Source organism: Leucoraja erinacea, chromosome 30 (assembly GCF_028641065.1).
Source record: "Leucoraja erinacea ecotype New England chromosome 30, Leri_hhj_1, whole genome shotgun sequence".
NCBI lineage: Eukaryota > Metazoa > Chordata > Chondrichthyes > Rajiformes > Rajidae > Leucoraja > Leucoraja erinaceus.
This window is the reverse complement of record NC_073406.1, coordinates 6,876,681-6,904,547: the sequence shown is the minus strand read 5'-3', so window position 1 is coordinate 6,904,547 and position 27,867 is coordinate 6,876,681. Positions and strand designations below refer to the sequence as shown.

Sequence of the window (27,867 nt, the reverse complement as noted above, 5' to 3'; positions counted from 1 at the left end):
TTCAAATGGTCGTCACTCTTCCATATTCCAGTGCCCTAACACTTCAGACATTTGCTTCCAGTGTCCAGAGAGGAAAATCAGGTGATAAATCTGGACAAATTGCAAGACTTGGACAACAGCTTGCTTCTCTGGAGATCTGCTGTGATGGTCAAGGACAACCTTAATGATGCCATCAGGGAGCTGGAGGCTGCTGAACAACACAAGAATGGTACAGTGCACTGCGCCTCCGTGCCACCCCATCACTGCAACATTGCACCTCGCACGCCAGTGCATCATTGCACCATTGCACCACTGCACCACCGCATCTTTGCACCTAGCACACCAGTGCATCATTGCACCACTGCGCCACCGCATCTTTGCACCTAGCACACCAGTGCATCATTACACAACTGTGCCAACATGCCAGGGCCCCCCAGTCAGCTGTGTAGAATGCCAGGGAATGAAGGTGGGGCTCAGTGTTGATATCTCGGTGAATCTTGTGATTGGGATTCTCACTGCAAACAACAGTATCGAGGGACGTTGTAAATCCAGCCCCAGGGTTTGTCTCAAGCCAGAACGAGGTAACAAGTCTCCTGCTCCTGCTCTAGAGGCAGTGTGGCCACATTCGGTGCAAACCTGTTCAAGAGATTAAAAAAAAAACAAAGTGCTGGAGGAACTCAGTAGGTCATGCAGCATCTAGAGACTCTTCAAGAAAGGGCCCAAGAAACCAAAACGTCTCCGTACATTTCCTCCACAGATGCCGCCTGATCCGTTGAGTTACTCCAGCACTTTGCGTTTTGCCCATGATTCCAGCACCTGCAGTTCCTTGTGTTTCCTATGATGAGATGTCTGCCCCAGCTCTGTCCCTTGTACATGGTGGGGGCAGCACAGAGACACAGTTGTACTCTGACTATAGCACACTCAGTGCCCGCACTGGGAGTGTTTGATGGGACAGTGCGGAGGGGATTTCCTCTGCCCACAACTTGTATTGTGAACTAGAAAATAGGGATAGAAGATGCTGGAGATGCCATGAAGGTCAAGGGGGAACATCACTGAAATGTCCGGCCTTTGTCCCTTTGCGATATATCACCTATCCATGTTCACCATAGATGCTGCCTGACCCACTGGGTTCCTCCAATACTTTGTGTCCGTTTATTTGTTGCCCGGCTCTCTACATGGATATTCCATCGCGACACCTCGGGATCACCTTCATGTCTTATTGCGTCGGTATTTACACTGGATTCAGGAGCTGAACTAGATGTTCCTTCCTTGTCCACAGGTCTGAGGGAAATCAGCGACATCAGCCCCAGGAACCTGGGAGAGGTGAGAACACAGCCCCTGACCTGCTGCCTGTCCCTTTGTGTTCCATCACCCTCACCTTGCCGCTTCTCCTCTCTGTTAACCCTCTCTCCTGCCCCCACCCCTCTCCTCTCTGTTACCCTGTCAGGGTTGGTTTCTTAAAGTAAGCAGACAACAAAATTGTAATTGCTTTGTAAAACCAAAGCAATCTGTAATCAAATCGCCAGACAGGAGTGGATGGCGGTGTGTAGCTGGGGCAGGCATCCCTAAGGATGTGAGATTATGGAGTGGGAAATGGAAGTATATGGAGGCTGGAGAAATGCACGTTTTGGAAGATTTTTTGAACTGGTTCCATTCTGTTCCCTCGACAGATTCTGTATGGAAGGAACGCAGAAGCAGCAGCTGACGATCTCTTCACCGGAAAGAGCAGGAAACCAAACAAAAAACGCAACAACTTCTCGGACTGCTTCTGGAAGTACTGTGTGTGAACGAGCCTGCCTTGACAATGAACCAATCTTTCTTTTCCCCCCGGTTATTTTTAATACACTCCCAACGCTGTTGGAAAGTATGTAAATATATGACAAATCACCACTTATTAAAGAGTCATGAGGCATCTCAGATTGTTAAACCCGTCCTTCAATTTATCAACCCTATATTTTGGAGATGTTTTTTTCCGAACATGATCCTGCCAAAGTGTTGAGATGAACTTCAGATCACCGCGGTTCAGTTTTAAACAAAACAGATAAAACTACGGAAAAGTAAAATTAGTTTTATGAAGTATTGCAATTTGTAAACAATTATTCAGCGGAAACTGCTTAAAATACACAAACATTTTTCTTCTTCTTTCAAAGCATTTAAACCATGCCATTAAATCATGTCTGTCAGTGTTTCTCCTCAGTGTTGGCTGTTTATTGTTCAATGCGCCTCCCTGCTCATTAAGGCCCTGTCCCACTTATGTGTCCTTGCCACGCAAATTACGCAATCCAGGATCAGGGCGGGTTTGATTCCTGGAATCCTTGGTAGAGGTGGCTTGTGTGGTCTGGGTGGTTGGACAGAAAACCTGGGACAGAGGTTGGGGACTCCTGGAGCAGCTATGCTGAAGGTTGGAGATGTGACATCAGGCCGAGCCGGTGACCAGAGGTTGTGTGATTGGTCTCAAGGGAGACCAAAGGTCCCGCCGCCATTGGCCGAGAAAGTGGCCAAAGTTCTGGGACTGGCTGGTGGGAGACCAAAAGGTCCCAGGATTGGCTGAGAAAGTGGCCAGAGACCTTGGGATTGGCTGATGGGAGATCGAAAGATCCCAGGATTGGTTGAGAAGATGGCCGGAGACCTTGGGATTGGCCAAGATGGAGACCGAATGTCCCAACATTACCCAAGAGGAGGCCAACGTGCTGGTATTGGTCAAGAGGTCAGCAAGGGACCCCAAGAGTGGTCAAGAATGAGGCCTGGTGTTGGCCGCATGAGAGGATATGACCCAGGGAGTGGGAACAGGCAGGATCAGCCCATTGGGGTGGACGCCTGGACTTGTCCCGAATCCATAATATTGCCGCGCCCTTGTGAAAACGACACCAAACACATCACTCGATGCTTAGGAAGGAACTGCAGACGCTGGTTTACATCGAAGATAGACACAAAATCCTGGCGCAGCTGCAGGCAGTATTGCTGGAGAAAAGGAAAAGGTGACGTTTTGGTTTGCACCCCTTCTTTAGACCATTCTTCACTCAGTGCGATTGGGGAAGCGCAGAAAGTGAAGTCTGAAGAAGGGTTTTGACCCAAAACGTCACCTATTCCTTTTCTCCAGAGATGCGGCCTGACCCGCTGACTTACTCCAGCATTCGGTGTCTGTATTAAGTGAAGGCGATACAATTGATTGGTCTGTGATTCGTGTGAGAAAAGCTGAGGAAAATATACTGTAAAATGCGCCCATTCCCAGCGGCGGCGGCATGTTGTCGCTGCCCCCTTGTGGAGAGCGGCGGGACGTGGCTCGTTACTCAGTGTCCATCCTCTGCACAACCTCCTCCATCAGCTCAAGCTGCAGCGGAGTCACGGACTCAGACAACACAGCTGTGGTGCCCTGCTTGTAACGGTACACCCCCTTCCTGTGGAAACAGTGGCAATGAATGAGATCAATAGACATTGGTGGGGATGGAAGTCACAGCATGAGGGTGGGGTTCAGACTGACACCGACGGAAGGAGGCCTTAAGCTATAGGAGGAGCAGGCCATTTGGCCCATCGAGTCTACTCTGCCATTCAATCACAGCTGATTCATCTTTCCCTCTCAACCCCATTCTCCTGCCTTTCCCCCACAACCATTGATACATGTACTTTATACCAATCAAGTATCTGACAAACTCCACCTTAAAAATACCCAACGATGGCCTCCACTGCCGTCTGTGGCAGTGAATTCCATAGATTCACCACCCTCTGACTAAAGAAATTCCTTCTCATTTCCTTTCTAAAGATTCGCCCTTTTACTCTGAGGCTGTGGCCTCTGGCCCTAGTCTCTCCCACTAGTGGAAACATCCACTCCACATCCACTCTCCCCAGGCCTTCCACAATTCGGTAAGATTCCATGAGGTCATCTTTCTAAACTCAATCCCTCATCCTTCTAAACTTCAGTGAGTAGAGTAAAGGTCCAGAGCCATCAGATGGTCATCATACATTAACCCAGTCAACCCCAGGATCATTCTCGTCAACCTCCTCGTGATCCTCTCTGTCGCCGGCACGTCTTCCTCAGACATGGGGCCCAAAGCTGCTGACAGTACTCCAAATGTGGCCTGACCAATGCCTTCCCAAGGCTCAGCATTACATCCCATTTGGCCCATTGAGGATACATGGATAGGATGACGTTTCGGTCCTTTCCCCTTCAACTCCCATCCCTACAAACATTCATCCAATGCCATTTGGAAGAGCACAGTTCGATCTGCTTCTCCTGCACCTGAGGCAGTACGTGCAGACAATGGCTCCCTGTGTATGGAACTCTCCGCCTCCTTCCCTTACAACGGTTCACGATCCAGCCAACAGGAACATTTTCTCTCCAAACTTCTCCTTTCAGAATGTTAATGGTTTCAGTCCCAGTGTTGGACATTCCCGACCACGCACAAGCTGCAGGTTGACCCCCTGGTCATTCCCAACAGAACTCCCCCCCCCCCCCCCCCCCTCGTCCTCCCTTGCCCAGTGGCCAGGGTTGGCAGCATTCTGGGACGACAGATGGCACAATGGGCTAAGTGTTCGGCTGGCAACCGGAAGGTAGCCGGTTCGAATCCCGCTTGGAGTGCATACTGTCGTTGTGTCCTTGGGGCAAGACACTTCACCCACCTTTGCCTGTGTGTAATGTAATGTAATTATGTGAAGCACTTTGGGGTCAATGCAAGTTGACTGAAAATGTGCTATATAAATAAGATTATTATTATTATTATTATTCCTCCAAGCCCTCCTTGTTCTTCCAACTCTGCCCTTCCAGCTGTGCCCAGAGATTCCCCAGATGTTCCCTGGCTTCTGCTGAATGACCCCGGGGGGTTTGGGTACTTACTTCTCCCCCTTTGCGTTGGGGCAATCGAATCCTCGGAGAAACGTAACCTTGTTTTTGGTGATGACGCAGAGGTCAACGTTGCTCCCAGAGCCGAGGTCGCAGAATATCCCGGCCATAATGGCGTCTTTCACCATCTGCTTGGCAGCTTCTTCCTGCAGGTGAGATGGTGGCCTCTTAGCTTTCCATGGTGTACATGGGGTTAGGGCAGGATTAACACACACACAAACACACACACACACACCAAGGGTGGGACTGACCCAGAGCATAGGAGCTGGAGGCACCCGAACCAAAGCAGCCGTGACCAACGGATTCGGTGAACAATAACCCAAAGTACATTGATGGAATAACCCTCATCGGCCAAGTGCTGGAGTGGACCAGTGTTGAAGTCACCCAGTGCTGGAGGGACCCAGTGCTCAGGGTTAGAATAAACCAGGGTTTAAGACTGGAATAATTTGGTACTCAGGACTGGTGGCCCAGTGCTCAGGGATGCAATCATCAGATGTGTTTAAGAAGGAACTGCAGATGCTGGAAAATCGAAGGGAGACAACAGTGCTGGAGAAACTCAGCGGGTGCAGCAGCATCTATGGAGCAAAGGAAATAGACAACGTTTCAGCCCGAAACCCAAAGGAAATAGGTAACGTTTCGGGCCGAAACCCAAAGGAAATAGGTAACGTTTCGGGCCGAAACCCAAGGTAACGTTTCAGGCCGAAACCCTTTGGTTTCGGCCCGAAACGTTGCCTATTTCCTTCGCTCCATAGATGCTGCTGCACCCGCTGAGTTTCTCCAGCACTTTTGTCCACCTGCAATAATCAGATCACTGGTCGGTGTGATGCAGAACCAGATTAAACCAAGGATTAGCCCAACACATTATAACAACAGATGGTTTGAGTAAAGAAAAGGAGATTTGGGCGAATGGCATGTTTTAGGTTGTGGGAACTGGGAGGGAAGAGACCCCAGACGTGCTTTGCTGTTCACGATAGCAAAGACCACAAACTATCTACATCTCTGATAGTAATGGGAAAGATTTTGATTCTCCCAGTGTTGGGAAAGCTGTTTAACAAAGGGATGATGGGTCGCTTTGTTCAGCTGAAGGGAAACAAATGTAAAATGGATATAATATCCCGTTGCTATAGGTTTGTGGTCTTAAGGGGTTGGACAGGCTAGATGCAGGAAGATTGCTCCCGATGTGCACAGTTCCCTGAAAGTGGAATCTCATGTAGATAGGGTGGTAAAGAAAGCTTTTGGTGTGCTGGCCTTTATAAATCAGAGCATTGGGTATAGAAGTTGGGATGTAATGTTAAAATTGTACAAGGCATTGGTGTGGCCAATTCTGGAGTATGGTGTACAATTTTGGTCGCCTAATTATAGGAAGGATGTCAACAAAATAGAGAGAGTACAGAGGAGATTTACTAGAATGTTGCCTGGGTTTCAGCAACTAAGTTACAGAGAAAGGTTGAACAAGTTAGAGCTTTATTCTTTGGAGCGCAGAAGGTTAAGGAGGGACTTGATAGAGGTCTTTAAAATGATGAGAGGGATAGACGTGGATAGAGTTGACGTGGATAAGCTTTTCCCACTGAGTAGGGAAGATTCAAACAAGGGGACATGACTTGAGAATTAAGGGACAGAAGTTTAGGAGTAACATGAGGGGGAACTTCTTTACTCAGAGAGTGGTAGCTGTGTGGAATGAGCTTCCAGTGAAGGTGGTGGAGGCAGGTTCGTTTTTATCATTTAAAAATAAATTGGATAGTTATATGGACGGGAAAGGAATGGAGGGTTTTTGGTCTGAGCGCAGATATATGGGACTAGGGGAGAATACGTGTTCGGCACGGACTAGAAGGGTCGAGATAGCCTGTTTCCGTGCTGTAATTGTTATATGTTGGGGAAGTCCAGAACAAGGGGTCACAGTTTAAGGATAAGGGGGAAGTCTTTTAGTACCGAGGTGAGAGAAACATTTTTCACACAGAGAGTGGTGAATCTCTGGAATTCTCTGCCACAGAAGGTAGTTGAGGCCAGTTCATTGGCTATATTTAAGAGGGAGTCAGATGTGACCCTTGTGGCTAAAGCGATCAGGGGGTATGGAGAGAAGGCAGGTACAGGATACTGTGTTGGATGATCAGCCATGATCATATTGAATGGCGGTGCAGGCTCGAAGGGCCGAATGGCCTACTCCTGCACATATTTTCTATGTTTAAGTTAGATTTGTTATTTCCACATGTACCGAGGTGCTGTGATAAGCTTCAGTTTGCAAGCTATCCATTCAAATCAGATATAATATACATAAATATGATCAAGTGCAATAGGTAGTGCAAAGGGCAAGATACAGAATGCAGAACGTAGTTCTCAGCTTTATCACGCATCTGTCCCGTTGGTTGGAGGGGGTTTCCTAATCAGAATCCATTGTTGGGTCTGGGGTGGTCAGGGCTGGAGACGTTGCATTGGCCACGGTGATCCTCTCTTCAAGATCAAGATACATTTAATTGGACCCCTTGAGGTCCAAACGAAATGCCGTTTCTGCAGCCATACATTACAAACAAATAGACCCAAGACACAACATAATTAACATAAACATCCATCACATTGCTGTGATGGGAAGGCCAAATAAACTTATCTCTCCACTGCACTCCACTGCACTGCACTTACCTCCATGTTTGGCTTGAACTGATCCTCCAATGTAGCTATGGCAGCAGCTGCTCCAGAACCTGTAGCAGACAGAGCAAGCAGGCACTGGTTATCATCCCAGTGAAAGACCAGCAACTCCTAGCACTGGGTTCTCCAACAACAGTGTCCACGGATTGTCACTATTGCCATGATAAGCAACGAGTGGATTGACTGTAGATTTGCAGCGGACATGTAGAAAGGTGAAACACATTGCCTGTCAATATGTAAATGGAAGAAACTAGCAAATGTCAATGTGAAGACGGAGACAGGAGAATGTATACTGGGGAATAAGAATATGGCAGAAAACTAAGCAGATATCTTCATGGAAGAAATAGCAAAACTGGAAATCGCGGAGAAAAACAGGGAGGGCTTGAAGAATTTAGCATTCGCTATGTTATGAGGGGTTTAGATAGGATAGAGATGGAGAGAATACTTTTCCCTGGGTTAGTAAATCCAGAACGAGTGGGCACAGGAGGTCTGAGGGGTGTGGAGAGGTGGAGAGCATCTGGAATGAGCCAGAAGAGAGGGTGGAGGCCGATACAACAAGGTTTAGGTGGTGTTTGGACAGGTACATAGACAGGATATGCGGTTAGGATATCGGTCTACTAAGGGCAAATGGGATCGGTTTTAGACTTTGGAGATACAGCGCGGAAGCAGGCCCTTCGACCCACTGAGCCCCTGCTGACCAGCGATCACCCCGTACACTAGCACCATCCTATGCACTAGGGACAATTTATAATTTTACCAAAGCCAATTAGCCTACACACCTGTGCTGGACGTCTTCGTAGTGTGGGAGGAAACTGGAAAAACCCACAGGGGGAATGAGCGAACTTTGTATAGACAGCACCCATAGTTAGGATCGAACCCGGGTCTTTGGTGCTGTAATGCAGCGACTCTACCAGCGTGCTGCCCTGGTATAGATTGGGGTCACAGTCGGTGAGGGCAAGGTGGGCTGAAAGAGCCCGTACTGCACTGTGTCATTCCACAATTCTCTGACTTTCTCTTTCAAATCATTGATCTCGATTGTGATGAGGGCTTGGAGACTCCGTCATCGAGCGTATTCCACGTAGAGATCAATTGAATTGAATTGAATTGAATCCTTTATTTGTCATTCAGACCTTTCGGTCTGAACGAAATGTCGTTGCCTGCAGCCATACATGTAATAATAAACAACAAAACACACAATAAACACAAATTAACATCCACCACAGTGAGTTCACCAAGCACCTCCTCACTGTGATGGAGGCAAAAGTCTTAGGGTTGCTGTCTCTTCCCTCCTCTTCTCCCTCTGCGCTGAGGCGATACCCCACTGGGCGATGGTAAGTCAGTCCCGCGGTTCAAGCTCCGCGGCCCGGGGGTGGTCATGCTTTAGATATTAAGGGAGACAGGGCGCAGGAAATGAATGTAGGATAGTTGGGCTGAGCAAAAGGATCAGCCGTGATCTCCTGGAACGAGGGCTGAATGGCCTATATAACCATATACCAATTACAGCACGGAAACCGGCCATCTCGGCCCTACAAGTCCATGGCGAACAAATTTTTTTCCCCTTAGTCCCACCTGCCTGCACTCGTACCATAACCCTCCATTCCCTTCTCATCCATATGCCTATCCAATTTATTTTTAAATGATACCAATGAACCTGCCTCCACCACTTCCACTGGGAGCTCATTCCACACCGCCACCACTCTCTGCGTAAAGAAGTTCCCCCTCATATTGCCCCTAAACTTCTGTCCCTTAATACTGAAGTCATGTACTCTTGTTTGAATCTTCCCTATTCTCAAAGGGAAAAGCTTGTCCACCTCAACTCTGTCTATCCCTCTCATCATTTTAAAGACCTGTGATGTTATCTCCCCTCCCCCCCAAAGTGATCACTGCCAGAGGCTGCAATCATGGGGTGATGGGCACCCTCTGGTACCCAGTGCCCGTGCATGAGGTGGGCACAGTGAGTGACCCTGGTCATGCCAGACCTGTCAACGTACCCACACTGGTCAATGTATTGGCCTGGTCCCCTTGTATTTGCAGTCTATCAGATATTCCCCGCAGTCCTTGCCCTTCACTCCATCAACACATCATCCTCTGAAACGTTTGCCACCTCCAACGGGATCCCAACACTTGTCACATCTTCCCATCTCCATCCCTTTCCACCTACAGCAGGGACCGTTCCCTCCACAACTCCCTGGTTAACTCATCCCTTCCCACCCAAACCCACCCTTCCCAGGTGCCTTCCCCTGCAACCGCAGAAGATGCAACACCTGCCCCCAAAGCGTCACCCATTCCTTCTCTCCAAAGATGCTGCCTGTCCTGCTGAGTTACTCCAGCTTTTTTGTGTCTATATTTGGTTTAAGGCAACAACTGCAGTTCCTTGCTATACATTCCTGCTCGACCACTGTGTGTTCACTCTGTAGACTGAGTGTTGACTTCCTTACCATCAGCGGCAAAGGGCAGAGCATCCGCAAAACCATGAGGATGCACCGAGTACAGGTGTGGTCCCGTGCAGTCCACTCCGCCGACAATCACTGACACTCCAATGCGACCCTGGTATCTGGGCGGACAGACAGCATGATGTTACACTTCAACCTGCTCTGTCCATCTCCCCACCCCAACCCTGGGCACTACCCCCAGGAGGAATCCTACCAACAACTAGAGGGCAGAGTTGGTGGACAAAAGCGGTGGAGAAACTCGGCGGGTGCAGCAGCATCTACGGAGCGAAGGAAATAGGCAACGTTTTGGGCTGGAACCCTTCTTCAGACCCTCCTTCATTCCATAGACGCTGATGCTAAAACCGGCAGCGAAAATGGTGGCAAAACCTGGCGACTCTTGTGCATGGTCTCAGTAAACTAGTTCTATACATGTTGCACTTAATCGGAGGTCGACAAAAGTGGTGGAGAAACTCGGCGGGTGCAGCAGCATCTATGGAGCGAAGGAAATAGGCAACGTTTTGGGCCGAAACCCGAAAGGGTTTCGGCCCGAAACGTTGCCTATTTCCAACGTTGCCTATTTCCTTCACTCCATAGATGCTGCTGCACCCGCTGAGTTTCTCCACCACTTTTGACTACCTCAGATTTTCCAGCATCTGCAGTTCCTTCTTGAACAGAGTGCAGAATTGAGCTGTTATCTACCTCATTGGGGACCCTCGGACTATCGTTGATCGGACTTTGCTTTATCTTGCACTAAATGTTACCCATATTATTTCCTTTATCATGTATCTGTACACTGCGGGCGGCTCGATTGTAATCACGTATTGTCCTTCCGCTGACTGGTTAGCACGCAACAAAAGCTTTTCACTGTACCTCGGTACACTTGATGATGAAGTCAACTCAACTAAACTCAATTCACCCTCGCTAAATGAGATCTGGGCAATGTTGCTGAGAGGCTTTAACCTCTCTCTCCCCCCCCCCCCCCCCCCCCCCTCCACACACACCCCAGGCCCAAGCAACGACACACTTGAACCCGACTGAACATAGAAATTAGGTGCAGGAGTAGGCCATTCGGCCCTTCAAGCCTGCACCGCCATTCAATATGATCATGGCTGATCATCCAACTCAGTATCCCGTACCTGCCTTCTCTCCATACCCCCTGATCCCCTTAGCCACAAGGGCCACATCTAACTCCCTCTTAAATATAGCCAATGAACTGTGGCCTCAACTACCCTCTGTGGCAGAGAGTTCCAGAGATTCACCACTCTCTGTGTGAAAAAAAGTTCTTCTCATCTCAGTTTTGAAGGATTTCCCCCTTATCCTTAAGCTGTGACCCCTTGTCCAGGACTTCCCCAACATCGGGAGCAATCTTCCTGCATCTAGCCTGTCCAACCCCTTAAGAATTTTGTAAGTTTCTATAAGATTCCCTCTCAATCTCCTAAATTCTAGACAGTATAAACCAAGTCTATCCAATCTTTCTTCATAAGACAGTCCTGACATCCCAGGAATCAGTCTGGTGAACCGTGTCTGCACTCCCTCTATGGCAATAATGTCCTTCCTCAGATTTGGAGACCAAAACTGTACGCAATACTCCAGGTGTGGTCTCACCAAGACCCTGTACAACTGCAGTAGAACCTCCCTGCTCCTATACTCAAATCCTTTTGCAATGAAAGCTAACATACCATTCGCTTTCTCTACTGCCTGCTGCACCTGCATGCCTACCTTCAATGACTGGTGTACCATGACACCCAGGTCTCGCTGCATCTCCCCCTTTCCCAATCGGCCACCATTTTGATAATAGTCTGCTTTCCCGTTTTTGCCACCAAAATGGATAACCTCACATTTATCCACATTATACTGCATCTGCCAAACATTTCCCCACTCACCCAGCCTATCCAAGTCACCTTGCAGTCTCCTAGCATCCTCCTCACAGCTAACACTGCCCCCCAGCTTAGTGTCATCCGCAAACTTGGAGATATTACCTTGAATTCCCTTATCCAGATCATTAATATATATTGCAAATAGCTGGGGTCCCAGTACTGAGTATTGCGGTACCCCACTAGTCACTGCCCGCCATTGTGAAAAGGACCCGTTTACTCCTACTGAACATGGGGACCTCACAGCTGACCGATGACCAAAGGCAACTCGCTCTCACACCTGAACAGCATCTGCTTCAGCATCCGGTTGACAGTCGCCACTCGAGCCTGGCGCCCGGTCGACAGGCTGTGCAGTTGGATGTTGGACGCGATCAACTGCATGGTCACTTCAGCGTCTGCGGCCACTCCTGCTCCACAGCAACTGGGGACACACAGTCAGGGGGTGGACGTGACAGAGACAGACAGAGAGGGAGAGGGGGGGAGAGGAGGTGGACATCAGAGAGAGTGGACATCAGAGAGAGAGGAAGATGAGGTGGGCATCAGGGATGGAGAGAATGGTTGGACATCAGGGAGGGGGGGGGAGAAAAAATCAGGGAGTGAGAGAGAGAGGGGGGGGGACGAGGGAGTGGACATTACAGGGAGAGAGTGGGTGAATGTCACAAAGAGTGTGAGGGGGGAATGAGAGCTTCAGTTTATTGTCATATGTACAAATATGGCATAATAACAATTCTGGTTAACTTTATCGATGGGCAAGTGATTGGAACAATTCTGACGTGCGGTATAAAACTGCAATTTTAATTGACTGTTCAGCTGAGGATAATCAGGAGGCATTTCCTAAAGGAGAGGTTCATTGGGATATGGGTCGAACACGGGCAGGTGGGCTAGTGTAGATGGGGGACATCTTGTCTGGCATGGGCAAGTTGGGCCAAAGGGCCTGAATGACTGTATGACTCGATGAACGGTAGTGCCTGCCTGACATGCTTGATGAACATGAGGAGGTGAGAAGGAGGGTCACTGAGGGCAGTGAGGTCGATGGGCTTTAGCAAGGCCATTGGCAGGACACCGCATGGCAGACTGGGATCCAAAGTAGAGTGGCAATCCTGATCCAAGGCTGGCTCTGGCTGGAAGCTGGGGTAGATTTGTTCATAGAGGACTTCACCACTGGAGTTTCATAAGGATCACATACAGGTAGAGGTGACTAGTTTAACTTGGCATCATATTTGGCACAGACATTGTTTGCAGAGGGGCTTGTTCCTGTGTTGTTGAGCCAGTTGAGCAGGAAATACAATGTTATCCAGATGAATTGTATTTTAGGAAGTGAAACAGGGCAAGGCATGTCCGATACTTGGAGAAATGTGGAGAAATAGAGGGAGTGTACCTCAACACATCCACAGTGTGGAAGGAACAGGTCGATAAATGCTAAGAGCAGCAGCTAGGATGCTTTTCATTATTAGTTGAGGCAGAGAATAAAAATGGGGATGAGGTTATGTGGGCACTGTGTACAACATTGGTGAGGTGGAATAATGTCTGTAGTTCTGTTCTCCAGGTCTCTGGAAGTGTGTGATTGCATTGGAGAAGGTTTGATGAAAGTTCACGAAGATATCTTGAAAGAACTGGAGAATCCTAGCGATGAGGAATTTTGTAAGGGCTGCTTTATCTGGGACAGGGGAGGCGAAGAGGAGAGGTCATACAACAGTCCGACTGTCAGAGGGAGTGATTTGACATGACTTAGATCCTGGAAATCCCAAGAAACAAGACTTACTAAATGTTTGGAGCGATGTGATGAATCTTGATGCAGTTCTTGTCAGCCACGACCATGTCATTTGTGGCCCGTGTATCAGATCCCAAAATCACTCCGTCCTACACAACACAGGAAGATGGACACAAAAAGCCGGAGTAACTCGACGGGTCAGGCAGCATCTCCGGAGAAAAGGAATAGGTGACGTTTCGGGTCGAGTCTGTGATGTTGCCAATTTCCCCTCCATGCACCCCACCCAACTGCCTGGAGCAAGCCCAGGGTCCATGTCTGCCAAAATAGCCACATCTATGTTCATCACAGCCTCAGATTTACACAAGGTGAAAGAATTGAGAAAAAATGGGACAATGTTTTTTTTCTTTTGTTTTTGACATTCGGAAATGTATTCCCCATCACTCTATGTCATTGAGCTGGTAATATTGAGCTGACTTGTTGTATCTGTACACTGTGGACAGCTTTATTGCAATCACGGATGGTCTTTTTCACTGACTGGATATCATGCAACAAAAAGTATTTTACTGTACGTGACAATAATAAACTAAACTAGAATGTTGCCTGGGTTTCAGCAACTAAGTTACAGAGAAAGGTTGAACAAGTTAGGGCTTTATTCTTTGGAGCGCAGAAGGTTAAGGGGGGACTTGATAGAGGTCTTTAAAATGATGAGAGGGATAGACAGGGTTGACGTGGAAAAGCTTTTCCCACTGAGAGTAGGGAAGATTCAAACAAGGGGACATGACTTGAGAATTAAGGGACTGAAGTTTAGGGGTAACATGAGGGGGAACGTCTTTACTCAGAGAGTGGTGGCTGTGTGGAATGAGCTTCCAGTGAAGGTGGTGGAGGCAGGTTCGTTTTTATCATTTAAAAATAAATTGGATAGTTATATGGACGGGAAGGGAATGGAAGGTTATGGTCTGAGCGCAGGTATATGGGACTAGGGGAGAATATGTGTTCAGCACGGACTAGAAGGGTCGAGATGGCCTGTTTCCGTGCTGTAATTGTTATATGGTTATATGGTTAAACCAAAAAATAAATACATTTCACAGCTGCCAGGATGGGATTTGAAGTTGTGCTACTGGATTGTTAGGTCTATCGGTGTTAATGTTGGTCACCACAGCACCCTGCCATCTGTGGATCTGACGATAATCCCTGGATATTCCAGACCACCCGGGGAGAGTTGGTGATGGCCGGGGTTTGCTGGACACCTACTTTGAAGATGACACCAGCGATGGTGGTCCCTGTCTTGTTTGGCTTTGGAGCTTTGAGACCCCCTTGCTGCAGATCCTCCTCCAATGCCGTGTTCCTGAAACACACAAAGGGTTTTAATCAAATACAGGGAGTGGGTAGCGGAGAGTTTAGTTTCGAGATACAGTGCGGAAACAGGCCATTCGGACCACCGAGTCCGCGCCGACCAGCGATCCCTGCGCATTAACACGATCCTACACACACTGGGGATAATTTACAATTTTTTTACCGAAGCCAATTAACCTACAAACCTGCACGTCTTTGGAGTGTAGAAGGAAACCGGAGCGCCCGGAGAAAACCCATGCAGGTTACGGGGAGAACATACAAACTCTGCTCGGGCAAGCGCCCATAGTCAGGGTCGAACACGGGTCTTTGACGCTGAAAGGCAACAACTTTACCGCTGCTCGTCTGTGCCGCCTTTGAAATATTGAGCACTTGAGATATTGCTGAGCGATTGAGCAGGTTGGGCTGTGTCTTCAGACTGAGGTACGAGGGTCAGACTAGAACATTTAATCGAGACACAAGGAACTGCAGATGCTGGTTTACAAAACAAAGACAGAAATTGCTGGAGTAACTCAGCAGGTCAGGCAGCATCTCTTGAGAACATAGATCGGCAATGTTTTGGGCCGGTGCCCTTCTTACAAAAAAAGACACAAAGTACTGGAATAACTCCCGATCCGAAACGTCACCTTCTCCAGAGATGCTGCCTGACCCGCTGAGTTACTCCAGCACTTAATTTTCGAACATTTAATTGGTGAGATATTACTCATAGTCTTTCATCCTGATACTTTGTGGGACATAAGCATCATGGGGGAATATGTTGCGGTGAGGGGGGGGGGGCAAGTAATGAAACAACAAGATCAAGATATGACTTGCATCCCACCCCACCTTCAAATCTATCCTCACCACAATGGCACAGCTGGTAGAGCTGCTGCCTCTCAGCACCAGCGACCCAGGTTTGATCCTGACCTCGGGTGCTGTCTGTGTGGAGTTTGCACGTTCTCCCTGTGACCACGTGCAAACTCCTCCGGATGCTCCAGATTCCTCCCACATCCCAAAGACATGCGGATTTGTAGCTTAATTGGCCTCTGGAAATTCTCTTGTGTGTGTGTGTGTGTGTGTGTGTGTGTGCGTGCGTGCGTGCGTGTGCCTGCGTGTGTGTGTGTGTGTGTGTGTGTGTGTGTGTGTGTGTGTGTGTGTGTGTGTGTGTGTGTGTGTGTGTGTGTGTGTGTGTGTGTGTGTGTGTGTGTGTGTGTGTGTGTAGGGAGTGGATGCGAAAGTGGGGTAACACAGGGATAGTGTGAACGGATGATGGATGGTCGGCATGAACTCGGTGGGCCGAAGGGCCTGTCTGCATGCTACATCCTCCAATCAATCAATTATTAAATAAGCAGTGGACGATCGAGGGCATAGAATCGAACCAAGGCGATAAACCAAAGAGGTGAGGTCAGGAAAGGAAGGGTGCTGGGCCACATGTCCGTCTACAGGTGGAGGTGAGAGTGAAGGGTGGTGGAGGCGGGAAAATGGAGGAAGACAGGGGAAGCGAGGTGAAAGGCGAGACAAAATACATAAGAGGTGTGTGGATGGGAGGGGGAGGGGAGGCAGGACAGGGGCTCAATTATCCTGCAAAATGGGGCCCAAGAAGTAAATGCTTTCTGTAGAGTATTTCAGAGAGGGTTTGTTGAGAGAGAGAGAGAGAGAGACTCATACAAGTCTGAACAGAACTTGAAACTGAGTCGGCCACTGATGCAGAACTGGCTTGCTTTCAGTTTCAGTTTTAGGTGAACCTCTGTTTGAAATGTCCAACATAGCAGGCCACGGTCCCCTCATCTGAAGCCCACTCTGTCTGTGCACAGGGCACCCTGCCCCTTGCTGCTTTCAGTCGGTCTGGGACTGATCGAGGGGGGTAAGGGTTGGAGCAAAGGAATGAAAGTCCAGGCATCAGACAGCCAGCAGTCTCACCACCACTTCTTTCACTTTGTGCTTCATTCAAGAATCCGTTCACTTCCCAAACCAGTTCCTCCCCCACTCCCCCCCCCCACTCCAGCCCATCTCCTCACCTGCCACAGTTCTCGAAGCTGAACCCCCCAGCGGGTGTGCTCAGGAGATTGCTGCCCTTCTTCATGTTGATCTGGACAACTCACTTCTAACACTTTCACTTTCACATCATTAAACACAACCTCTTGTGATTGGAACAAACAGACTTGCATGAGATGGCTTTCAGATTGCACAGCAGTCAGAGCTCAGGCTGTTGTGAATCTAATCACTTCTTTCCAAACCAGCCCGTCACCGACCAGGACATGGGATGAACAGTGAGAGAGTTCACCGCTGTGTATCAGTGCATCATTACATTGGTGAATCTGGTCAATAGACAATAGACAATAGTTGCAGGAGGAGGCCAATTCGGCCCTTCAAGCCAGCACCGCCATTCACAGTGATCATGGCTGATCATCTACAATCAGTACCCCGTTCCTGCCTTCTCCCCATATCCCCTGACTCTGCTATCTTTAAGAGCTCTATCTAACTCTCTCTTGAAAGCATCCAGAGAATTGGCCTCCACTGCCTTCTGAGGCAGAGAATTCCACAGATTCACAGCCCTCTGTGTGAAAAAGTGTTTCCTCATCTCCGTTCTAAATGGCTTACCTCTTATTCTTAAACTGTGGCCCCTGGTCCTGGACTCCCCCAACATCGGGAACATGTTTCCTGCCTCTAGCGCGTCCAAACCCTTAATAATCTTATGTGCTGTACTTTTCTAAGTTCTATGTTCAAATCAGCAAGGAATCCTGACCAAAGGCAGCAATTCACCAGTCATCCAACCTTCCACAACCCACTTCTTATGCCACTTTCAGCACCAGCCCAATGTAGTGAGTACCATCTGATACAAGAGTAGGGCATGGCATCAATGGGCAATGCCAGTGACCCACTGGCCACCCAACCAAGTACCAGGGCAACCCACTCTAAACCCAGGGCGGGGATGACAAATAAGAATGCAGGGTTCACCGTCAGGAGAGTAGCCACTGAGCGTGTGCAGATCAGGGTCAAAAGGCTAACAGAAAATCAACCAAAAATAAGCTTCTGTCTTTAATACCCACAGGCAGCTTTCTTTCCCACAAGGAACAACATGTTACTGAAGACACTGCAATAAGTCAGCTCTAATTTCCTTCAAGAACATACAATTATAGAATTCAAAGCAAGACAGGAATCCTGCAAGTCTGTCCAAGTTCATTGCTAAGACCATCTAATCTGACCTACTTTCCAAAAATACACTGTTCCAATATTAAAATCCCCACAAACCTGTTACTTAGCAGTCAGGTTTCAAATATTGAAAGCCGGATATCCATGTCACCGTTTGTTAAACACTCACTTATCCATCATGGAACCATTCTGTGTCATTAGATCCACAAACACTTCCAAAGAAAGCAACGCGTTTCAATGCCACAATTTCACACAAATGGATAATTACTCCGAAGTAGATGACAATATCTCGGGCCCATGCAGTTCATGTAAGAGTCACGGGTTTCGAACCGAAACGTTACCCATCCTTTTTCAATGTAAAGCCAGAGGGAGTGATCCACTGCCAGAGCTGATGGTGGTGTGAGTTTCATTCATTGCATTCAAGAGAGAGCGGGATATTATCTGAAAGAAAGTAATATGTCGTGCCATGGGGCAACAGCGGGGAGTGGAACGAGCAGGATTGCTCTTGCAGAGCTAGTACAGACTCAATGGGCCAAAGGGTCTCTAACCAGGTGAGATCTGTGGTATCTATGGTCCTCTGCTGCCACCTGCTGTTAGGATGTTGAAGTTCAGACCAGTCAGTGGCTTGTTCAATGGTGGTTTTATACAATGGTGCTCTCATTGTCACATGTGCAAAGTGCAAACATACAGTGAAATCCTATTCTTACAAACAGTCCAGTCGAGTATTGCTATCCCTGATTAGCAAATTGTACAGAAATAGTCTACTGATCCCACATGCAAGAATCGCTATGCTTTGGTGCCATTTTCAAAGCCCAGTCTGTGATCTTGGTATCATGAGCGGTGCTTGTTCAGGGTGAGCCCCAGGCAGCTGCGGGCCTCCACCCACCATTCCTCTCCTCGCTTGTCCACTCTTGTTCCCCGGGGGAAGCCTCTCAAAAACACTCAGAGACTGCTTCCACTGCACTTCTGAGAGCCTGTTCCAAAGACTTACAGTTCCAAGGACACACAACCCTCTGAGGGAAGAATATTGCCATGCATCTTCCTAAATGGCTGAGTTGTATTTATCAATCTGAGTAGAAATATTCTTTCCACTTGTCAAGTCCGATCGAGACTTCCCTCTAGAGTCCAACCACTGACCCATGACCCAAGCAGTGGCGGACTGGGTCTAAAAATATTGGTTGCCAGGAGACAAAGGGGGCCCGCCCACAACTACAATGCTATCATTTAACAGGGGCCCACTTGCCATCACTTCATCAAGGGCCCTATTGCCATCGGGCAAGCTGACACCCTGGCCAGTCCACCACTGCTCAAAAGCTTCCCAGAGCTGACTGCCTGCTCTCAGCACAGTGGCACAGTAGTAGAGTTGCTGCTTCACACCACCAGAGGCCCCTGGTTCGATCCTGACCTCGGGTGCTGTCTGTGTGGAGTTTGCACCTTCTCCCTGTGACCATGTGGGTTTCCTCCAGGTGCTCCGGTTTCCTCCCACGTGCAGGTTTGTAGGTTAATTGGCTGCTGTAAATTGCCTCTAGCGTGTAGGGAGTGGATGAGAAAGTGGGATAACACAGAACTGGTGTGAATGGGTGATCGATGGTCGGCGTGGACTCAGTGGGCCGAAGGGCCTGTTTCCATGCTGTATCTTTCAATTGATATCTGGGCATTACTGCTGACCACAAACCCAACTGGAGAGATGGAGGGATTGGAGAGATGGCATTTCGGTCAGAAAAAGGATCTAGTTCTGAAGTGTCGTCTGTACATTCCCTCCACAGATGCTGCCTGACACCGCTAAGTTCCTCCAGCACTGTGGTTTGCTCGGCCTCTGCAGTTCCACACAGTTCCAAGATCAGGATTGTCAGCGGCATTCTGAAAACCTCAGCACAGAACGGGCCAAGAATTTGGGGTTCATCGATCTGAAGGATGTAGTCGATTGAAGGGAAAATATTGCAGAGTAGTTTGATGTTATTGAGGTTTTAAAGTTTAAAGAAGAGCTGTTCTGATGGTGCAGTGAGCAGGATTGGCCAAGGATGGAGTGAGATCACGCTCATGTTGCAAGTAACAGCTGAGCGATTGGCTGCAGGAAATCCCTGAGTCATCTGGAAACTAGAGCTGCATTTCAGCAAGATGCTGGAGAGAGAGAATGGAGAGAGAGAGCAGAACGAGGGAGCGGAGAGAGGGAGAAGAGAGGGAGAGTAGAGGAATGGAGCGGAGAGAGGGTACGGAGAGAGTGAGTAGAGAAAGGAAGCGGAGGGGGAGAAGGGAGGGAGAGAGGAGAGAGGGAAAGGAGGAAAGGAGTGGAGGGATGGAGCAGAGAGAGGAAGCAGGGAGAGGGAGCGGAGAGAGGGAGAAGAGAGGGGGAGCAGAGAGAAAAAGTGGAGGAATGGAACGGAGGGATGGAGTGGAGAGAGGGAGCGGGGAGAGAGGGAACGGAGAGGGGGATGGAACGTAGGGATGGAGCAGTGAGAGGGAGTGGCGAGATTTAGTGGAGTCCTGAAGGAGAGAGGGAACAGAGAGGGAATGGAGAGGTGAAGTGGAGAGAGGGAGTGGAGTGAGGAAGTGGGGAGAGGGAGTTGAGGTTGAGCAAAGATGCAGCAGAGAGTGGGAGTGGAGTGATGGATTGGAGAGAGGGAGCAGTTGGGGTAAGGGCAGCCCAGGGACACAGCTATGCATGGGCAGTGGAGGACATCAACAGCACTGAGATACAGGCACAGATACCCTGGTACTCTATGCCTATGATGCTGGCTGCCTGTGTCTCTGTGTTTCTGTGTCTCTGTGTCTATGTGTCCCTGTGTTATAGACACAAAATGCTGGAGAAACTCAACGGGTCAGGCAGTATTTCTGGAATAGGTGATGTTTCGGGTCGAGATCTTTCTGCACACCGAGAGTCAGGGTAGAGGTGCAGGTGAATCTGCCCTTATTTCAAGGTTCATTTGCACCTCCTCCAACCTCATCTTCTGTATCCGTTGTTCTTGGTGTGGGCTCCTATATATCGGTGAGTCTACACCTACACCTACACTCAGTCCGCCTTGGCCTATGTGATCTCCCGGTTGCCACACACTTGAACTCCTCTTCTCATTCCCACACTGACCTTTCTGGCCTGGGTCTCCTCCACTGCGAGAGGAGGCCACACGCATACTGGGGGAACAGCACCTCATATTTTGCTTGGGCAGTTCACAACTCAACGGTATCAACGTTGATTTCTCTCATTTCAAGTAACTGTTACATTCCCCTCTCTCCCCCTCCCCCCCACCCCCCCGCCCTAATCGTCTTGCTAGTTTCACTGTCCGTATCCCTCCATTATCACCTCGTCCACAGCCAACAATGGACCATTGTGGGCTCTACCTTTCCTGCGTCATCGGTGCCGGCTCTGTTTTGTCCTGTGCCTTTTCATATCTCTAGTTTCCTTCCATCTAGACTCTCAGCCTGAAGAAGGGTCTCGGCAGAAGCTGAGGTAGGGGCCGTGTGCGTCATGTGATGACCTTAAAGTTTGTCTGAAGTCCCCGGACTGAGAGGCGAGCTCTCACTGGCTGGACGCCTTGATGTGAACAGGTTTCTGATGATGCTCAGGCCCAGAGCTTTCTGTAGTTTGCAGTGACATTTTGTTTGTTAAGGCGAAGGAACAATATATAGATATTGCTGTGGATGTTGGGGGGATTTGCAGCTGATTTGCAGGGGACCTGTGCATGGTGCTACAGTGGGATTGTCTGCTGAGGTGACGCAGTCCTTGCTATTGCCACAGGGTGGCGACATCTGTTGCCTTTTCAAACCCCGGGCAGTACATTGGCAATGAAATGTTACACAAAAAAAAGCTGGAGAAACTCAGCGGGTGCAGCAGCATCTATGGAGCGAAGATAGATGCTGCTGCACCCGCTGAGTTTCTCCAGCTTTTTTTTGTGTAACCTTCGATTCTCCAGCATCTGCAGTTCCCTCTTAAACATTGGCAATGAAATAACTGGGGCAGAAGCAACTGCAGATGCTGGTTTATAACGGCGTAACTCAGACGGCCAGGCAGCATCTCTGGAGGACCTGGATAGACCACGTCAGGTTGGGACCGACCGAAAACGTCACCTATCCATGTTCTCCAGAGATGCTGCCTGACCCGTTGAGTCACTCCAGCACTGACTTTGTGCCTTTTATCGCCAGTTGAACAATTCTGGCCCAAACTGACCAGGTTTTTTCCCCACTGCAGTTATTTCGGCACCAAGCCCACACGCCAGTGACAACTCTGGCAATGTCCTCTGGACAAGAACCGCCAATCCCTTCACAATAGCCCCTGGCAGAGGATCACTCACACTGTCCAGTTCAAGAGGTCTCCTCTTCCCGCAGTGTTGGCCAGTTGAACTCCATAATGCCCTGTCTGTGCCCCTCCTCCCTTTCCCCCCAACTAATGGGGAAGCCCCCAACACTGCACCCCACCCAAAGCCGACTGACCCTGAGTCAGATGCTTGAAATGGTCCCCCACGACACTGGGGTCTCCCAGGCAACAAACAGCCCAGTGGCCGAACCTCTCATATGACCCCCCGCCCGTGTTCACTCCCGTCGCCAATGATCCCCTTCATGCTGTCTCCCCGAACAACACTCAGCTCCTGGCTTCACTGTCCCAACCAAACCTCCCTGTAGAGTGGCACAGTGGCGCGGCGGGTAGGGCTGCTGCCTCACAGCGCCAGAGAGAGATCCTGGTTCAATCCTGACCTGGCGCTGTCTGTGTGGAGTTTGCACGTTCTCCCCGTGATCGTGTCGGTTACCCCCGGATGCTCCGGTTTCCTCCCAAATCCCAAAGACGTGCGGGTTTGCAGATTAATTGGCCTCTGTAAATTGCCTCGAATTTGGCGGGAATGGATGTGAAAATAGAACTATTGTGAATGGGTGATTGATGGCCGGTTAGGGACTCGGTGCCAAGGGGCTTGTTACCATGCTGTATCTAGAAAATGTAAATTCTTCCCACGATTCAACCTCCAGCGACATTCATTCCCAACACTGATGCCCGCAATACGGAGTTTGCATGTTCTCCATGTGTACCGCGTGGGTTTTCTCCGGGTGCTCTGGTTTCTTCCCGAATTCCAAAGATATACAGGTTTGTAGGTTAATTGGCTTCAGTAAGATTGTAAATTGTCCCTCGTGTGCCAGTGTATGGGGGGATTGCTGGTAGGCACGGACTCGGTGGGCTGAAGGGCCTGTTTCCGTGCTGTATAGAAACATAGAAACATAGAAAATAGGTGCAGGAGTAGGCCATTCGGCCCTTCGAGCCTGCACCGCCATTTAATATGAGCATGGCTGATCATCCAACTCAGTATCCTGTACCTGCCTTCTCTCCACACCCCCTGATCCCTTTAACAACAAGGGCCACATCTAACTCCCTCTAAATATAGCCAATGAACTGGCCTCAACTACCTTCTGTGGCAGAGAATTCCATAGATTCACCACTCTCTGTGTGAAAAATGTTTTCCTCATCTCGGTCCTAAAAAATTCCCCCTTATCCTTAAACTGTGACCCCTTGTTCTGGACTTCCCCAACATCGGGAACAATCTTCCTGCATCTAGCCTGTCCAACCCCTTAATAATTTTGTAAGTTTCTATAAGATCCCTCCTCAATCTTCTAAATTCTAGCGAGTACAGGCCGAGTCTCTAAACTGGACTATAATGTTAGCCAGTGAGAGGGAGCAATTGTCCACAGAGAGGTTCCCTGAGTGAAGGAGGCAGAGGGTTTGGGGATGGGGGGGGGCGTGGTGGACAGGGAGGAGCGAGGTCTCTCTCCCTGTGTCGTGTACACGTCTCCGTGCACAAGTCCTGCAGGGGACGTGTGTCTGAAATGGCCACTAATGTGAGACTGCCTGATTAACTTGGAACATCTCCATTTAAATGCTCTGCTGACTTCTTGCCATGAAGGCTGATTTGCGTGCAGCCACTTAGACAGAATACAAGTCGAACACTTGCTCCTGGATTAGGAACAGCGTTTTGCACTTTCTCCAAAGATGTTGTTCTTCTTTAATCACCGTCCCCAGCAACGTTATCAGTTGCTCTCCGAGCTCTCGCCGCTCATCTGCCGGTCTGATGTCTCCCCTCCCAGCCCCACTCTCCTGCCCCTTCCTGCATAGAGCAGAAGAGCACGGGCACAGGCCCTTCGGCCCACAATGTCTGTGCCAAACATGATGCCAAGACCAACTTCGGATTGGACAGAGGGAGGCAACAGCTACAATGGGTCTTTTGTGATCAGCTGCTAACACCGGCTGCTAAAATGATGGCAAAACCTGGCGACTCTTGTACATGGTCTCAGTAAACTAGTTCTAAACACGTTGTACTTAATCTGAGGTAGACAAAAGTGGTGGAGAAACTCAGCGGGTGCAGCAGCATCTATGGAGCGAAGGAAATAGGCAAAACGTTGTCTATTTCCAACGTTGCCTGTTTCCTTCGCTCCATAGATGTTGCTGCACCCGCTGAGTTTCTCCACCGCTTTTGTCTACCTTCGATTTTCCAGCATCTGCAGTTCCTTCTTAAGTACGTAATCTGGGATTGTCCATGTGTATAGTAATAAGTTACTGAATGAAATATAGGAATTTCTCTGTACCTTGGTACATGTTTTGAGAAAGAACTAGAGTACCACTGAGCTCTTATCTGCCTGCACGTGATCCATATCCCTCCATTCCTTGCATATCCCTGCCCATCCCAAACTCTCCAAGATGCCACTGCCGTATATACGCCCCTGGTGTATTCGCTTTTCTCTTCTTTCATGGACTGATACCACGGGCATCTCCCACCGCTGCATGGATTACACATCCAACCCACCCTGATCCCTGATTTCTCTCCGTTTCTCCATCTCCCCGGCGATTGCTCCCTCACCATCTTCCAGTCCCGCCTCAAGACCCATCTCTTCACCTCTGCCTATCCTTAGCCCCACGTCCCCCTCCCTTTTCATCTGTGCATTAATTACCTTAACATTGTGTTTTGTATTGAATTCTGTCTTTACTTTGTGCACTAGTCATGTCTCTACTATTTATTTCATTCCCCTTACATGTTTTTCCTCTACCTGCAAAATTTTTGTAAGGTGTCCTTGAGACTCTTGAAAGGCGCCCATAAATAAAATGTATTATTATTATTGTTCTCGTGATGAAGTTTGCCGCTCCAGGACATCTGAAATGTGCCGCTCCATCTGTAGCCAGTGTGGCTTCCCTCGACTCACCCGCATCTCCTCCGTTTTCCCGCAGTTCTGCTACCGATGAGACCGTGTCTCCACTGTACAACCAGCAGGGTGCACGCGTGACAGCAAAATACCATTGAATCGTGTGAGAACGAGGGGAAGCGAGAGATGGGAAGGAGGAAAGATGGAAAGAAAGATGAGAGATTGGGAGAAATGGACAGCGAGAGCTGGAGAGAAAGACTCAATGAAGGAGAGGTGGTGATACAGTGGCGCCGCGCCAGAGACCCACCCACTATGGGTGCTGGCTGTACAGAGTCTGTACATTCTCCCTGTGACTGCATCGGTTTTCCAAAGACGCTCAGGTTTGTAGGTCGATGGCATCAATAAACTGTCACTAGTGCATAGGATAGTGTTAGTGGATGGGGTGACTGCTGGTCATCGCGGACATGATGAGCCAAAGGGCCTGTTTCCACGCTGTATCTCTAAAGTCTAAAGATGGGGGTGGGGGGGGGGCTGCAGAAAGCCAGACAAAGAGCGCTGTATCCGGGCCACCTGCATTTCTTCCAATCCACCCTTAACCTGTCCTGCGCCACCCTCGAGTATACTCAGGTCAGAGTATACAAGCGAAACAAAATATTGGTAGTGAACAGGTTAACAGCCGATCTCACCCTGACAGAGGCAGTTTGTCCACACAAGTGGTTATCGATCATGCGTTGCACCAGTCTGAGTATTTACATCGTTTCTCATTGATACAGCACTTGTTGCAAATATCAACCTCCTGAACTTCTGTCCCTTCCCTTGTTGTATGTGTGAATATCCACATTGATATCTTGATTATTAATTTATAATTCTTGTTTTAATCACGTCGGTGCTCTGTATGTTACTTACAGTGTGTTCCTCCGCGTTATGTGCATCTTCTACGGATAGTTTCTCACTGGGACATGGCATATCTGCTGCTCTCCAGACTGGCTGTGCTTTTATAATGTCACATGCTGAAGCGTTGTGGCCTTGGCTTCTACACACTGCCTCACAGCTCGCAACTTGTGCTCAGTAACTTGGCCTGGACATGCTCATCAGTTGATCCACGTGAGAACCTGTTTGGCAACAAGTCATCCAAAATGTGCCAACTGCTACCACGCTGTGCTGGATAGTTCAGAGTGTCGCTGTTGTCATGCGTCATCTCACCTCAGCAATGCCCAGGAATGGAGGAGACTGCAGGGAGAGGTGGACAGTTCCTGGTCCATCACGGATACTGATGCCCAATGAGCCGGGGCCCATCGCGGCAACATGCCTGGCTCACCGCCCGGCGCAGAACTGGGAACCAGCCCGGAGAGGGCCGCCCTGCGTCGAAAAGAACTGCAGGTGCTGGTTTAAATCGAAGATAGACACAAAATGCTGGAGTAATTCAGCGGGACAGGCAGCATCTCTGGAGAGAAGGAACGGGTGACGTTTCGGGTCGAGACCCTTCTTCAGACAGAGGGTAGCCATGTAATGCATTTCGTTGTCTCTGTACTGTACACTGACAATGACAATTAAAATTGAATCTGAATCTGAATCTGAATCTGTGTACAAGTGTTGTTATTTGATGTCATAGCCTATCCGGCCAACAGGCCTGCGAGAGGCGAAGAGAGGGAGACTTCGGCAGCTGGAACTGTAAGATGGCTCCAAAATGTTGCCCCTTGCATATGGATTCAGTGCGCTGCCCTGTACATTGTGGTCTAACCGGTAGATTGTGCCTCATGTAAGGCGATATGGAGCAGTGTGCAACAAAAAAAAGTTCATTGTACCTGGGTACACGTGATAATAAAATAAGACAATTGGACCATTGGACCACCATGGCAGGGATGGACAGGTGAAACTGCCTCAACAATGCAGCCAATGTCATCAAAGACCCACACCATCCTGGCCACACTCTCATTGTCTTGTACATTAGGACCACGGTACAAGGGATGGAAAACCGTGACCACCAGGTTCAGGAACAGCTTCTTCCCAGCAACCACGAGGCTCTTGAACACTGTATAACACTAACCTCAGCTACTAGGAACTTCCATGGACCGTGTCACTGGTTGCACTATCGATCTGTTGTTTGTTTGCACGAGTTTAGTTATCAATATATTAACGTTTGGATTATTATATTTATCAATGCGTTATTGGGGTCACCTGCCCGCTATATGTGTGAGTGTGTGTGTGTGTGTGTGTGTGTGTGTGTGTGTGTGTGAGTGTGTGTGTGTGTGTGTGTGTGTGTGTGTGTGTGGGAGTGTGTGTGTGTGTGTGTGTGTGTGTGTGTGTGTGTGTGTGTGTGTGTGTGTGTGTGTGTGTGTGTGTGTGTGTGTGTGTGTGTGTGTGTGTGTGTGTGTGTGTGGTGTGTGTGTGTGTGTGTGTGGGTGTGTGTGTGTGTGTGTGTGTGTGTGTGTGTGTGTGTGTGTGTGGGTGTGTGTTGTGTGTGTGTGTGTGTGTGTGTGTGTGTGGGTGTGTGTGTGTGTGTGTGTGTGTGTGTGTGTGTGTGTGTGTGTGTGTGTGTGTGTGTGTGTGTGTGTGTGTGTGTGTGTGTGTGTGTGTGTGTGTGTGTGTGTGTGTGTGTGTGTGTGTGTGTGTGGGTGTGTGTGTGTGTGTGTGTGTGTGTGTGTGTGTGTGTGTGTGTGTGTGTGTGTGTGTGTGTGTGTGTGTGTGTGTGTGTGTGTGTGTATGTTGGGTGTGTGTGTGTGTGTGTGTGTGTGTGTGTGTGTGTGTGTGTGTGTGTGTGTGTGTGTGTGTGTGTGTGTGTGTGTGTGTGTGTGTGTGTGT

General features: G+C 49.0%; 1 protein-coding gene and 1 long non-coding RNA gene across 2 annotated transcripts; one reads left to right on the top strand and one right to left on the bottom strand.

Moving 5' to 3' along the window:
- Positions 1-2,033: 2,033 nt before the first annotated feature.
- Positions 2,034-16,975, bottom strand: LOC129711584 (proteasome subunit beta type-7-like). Its single transcript, XM_055659306.1, has 8 exons — positions 16,821-16,975; positions 14,725-14,818; positions 13,525-13,622; positions 12,043-12,183; positions 9,895-10,010; positions 7,451-7,509; positions 4,811-4,962; positions 2,034-3,377 (listed from the first exon to the last, which is right to left on the bottom strand). The coding sequence occupies exons 1-8, from the start codon at positions 16,883-16,885 to the stop codon at positions 3,266-3,268; spliced, it is 837 nt and encodes a 278-aa protein (XP_055515281.1). The 5' UTR covers positions 16,886-16,975; the 3' UTR covers positions 2,034-3,265.
- A 2,963-nt stretch (positions 16,976-19,938) lies between these two features.
- LOC129711585 (uncharacterized) lies at positions 19,939-26,608 on the top strand. Its single transcript, XR_008725868.1, has 3 exons — positions 19,939-20,941; positions 21,364-21,400; positions 25,151-26,608. It is a non-coding gene; the product is annotated as an uncharacterized LOC129711585 (long non-coding RNA).
- Positions 26,609-27,867: the final 1,259 nt, after the last annotated feature.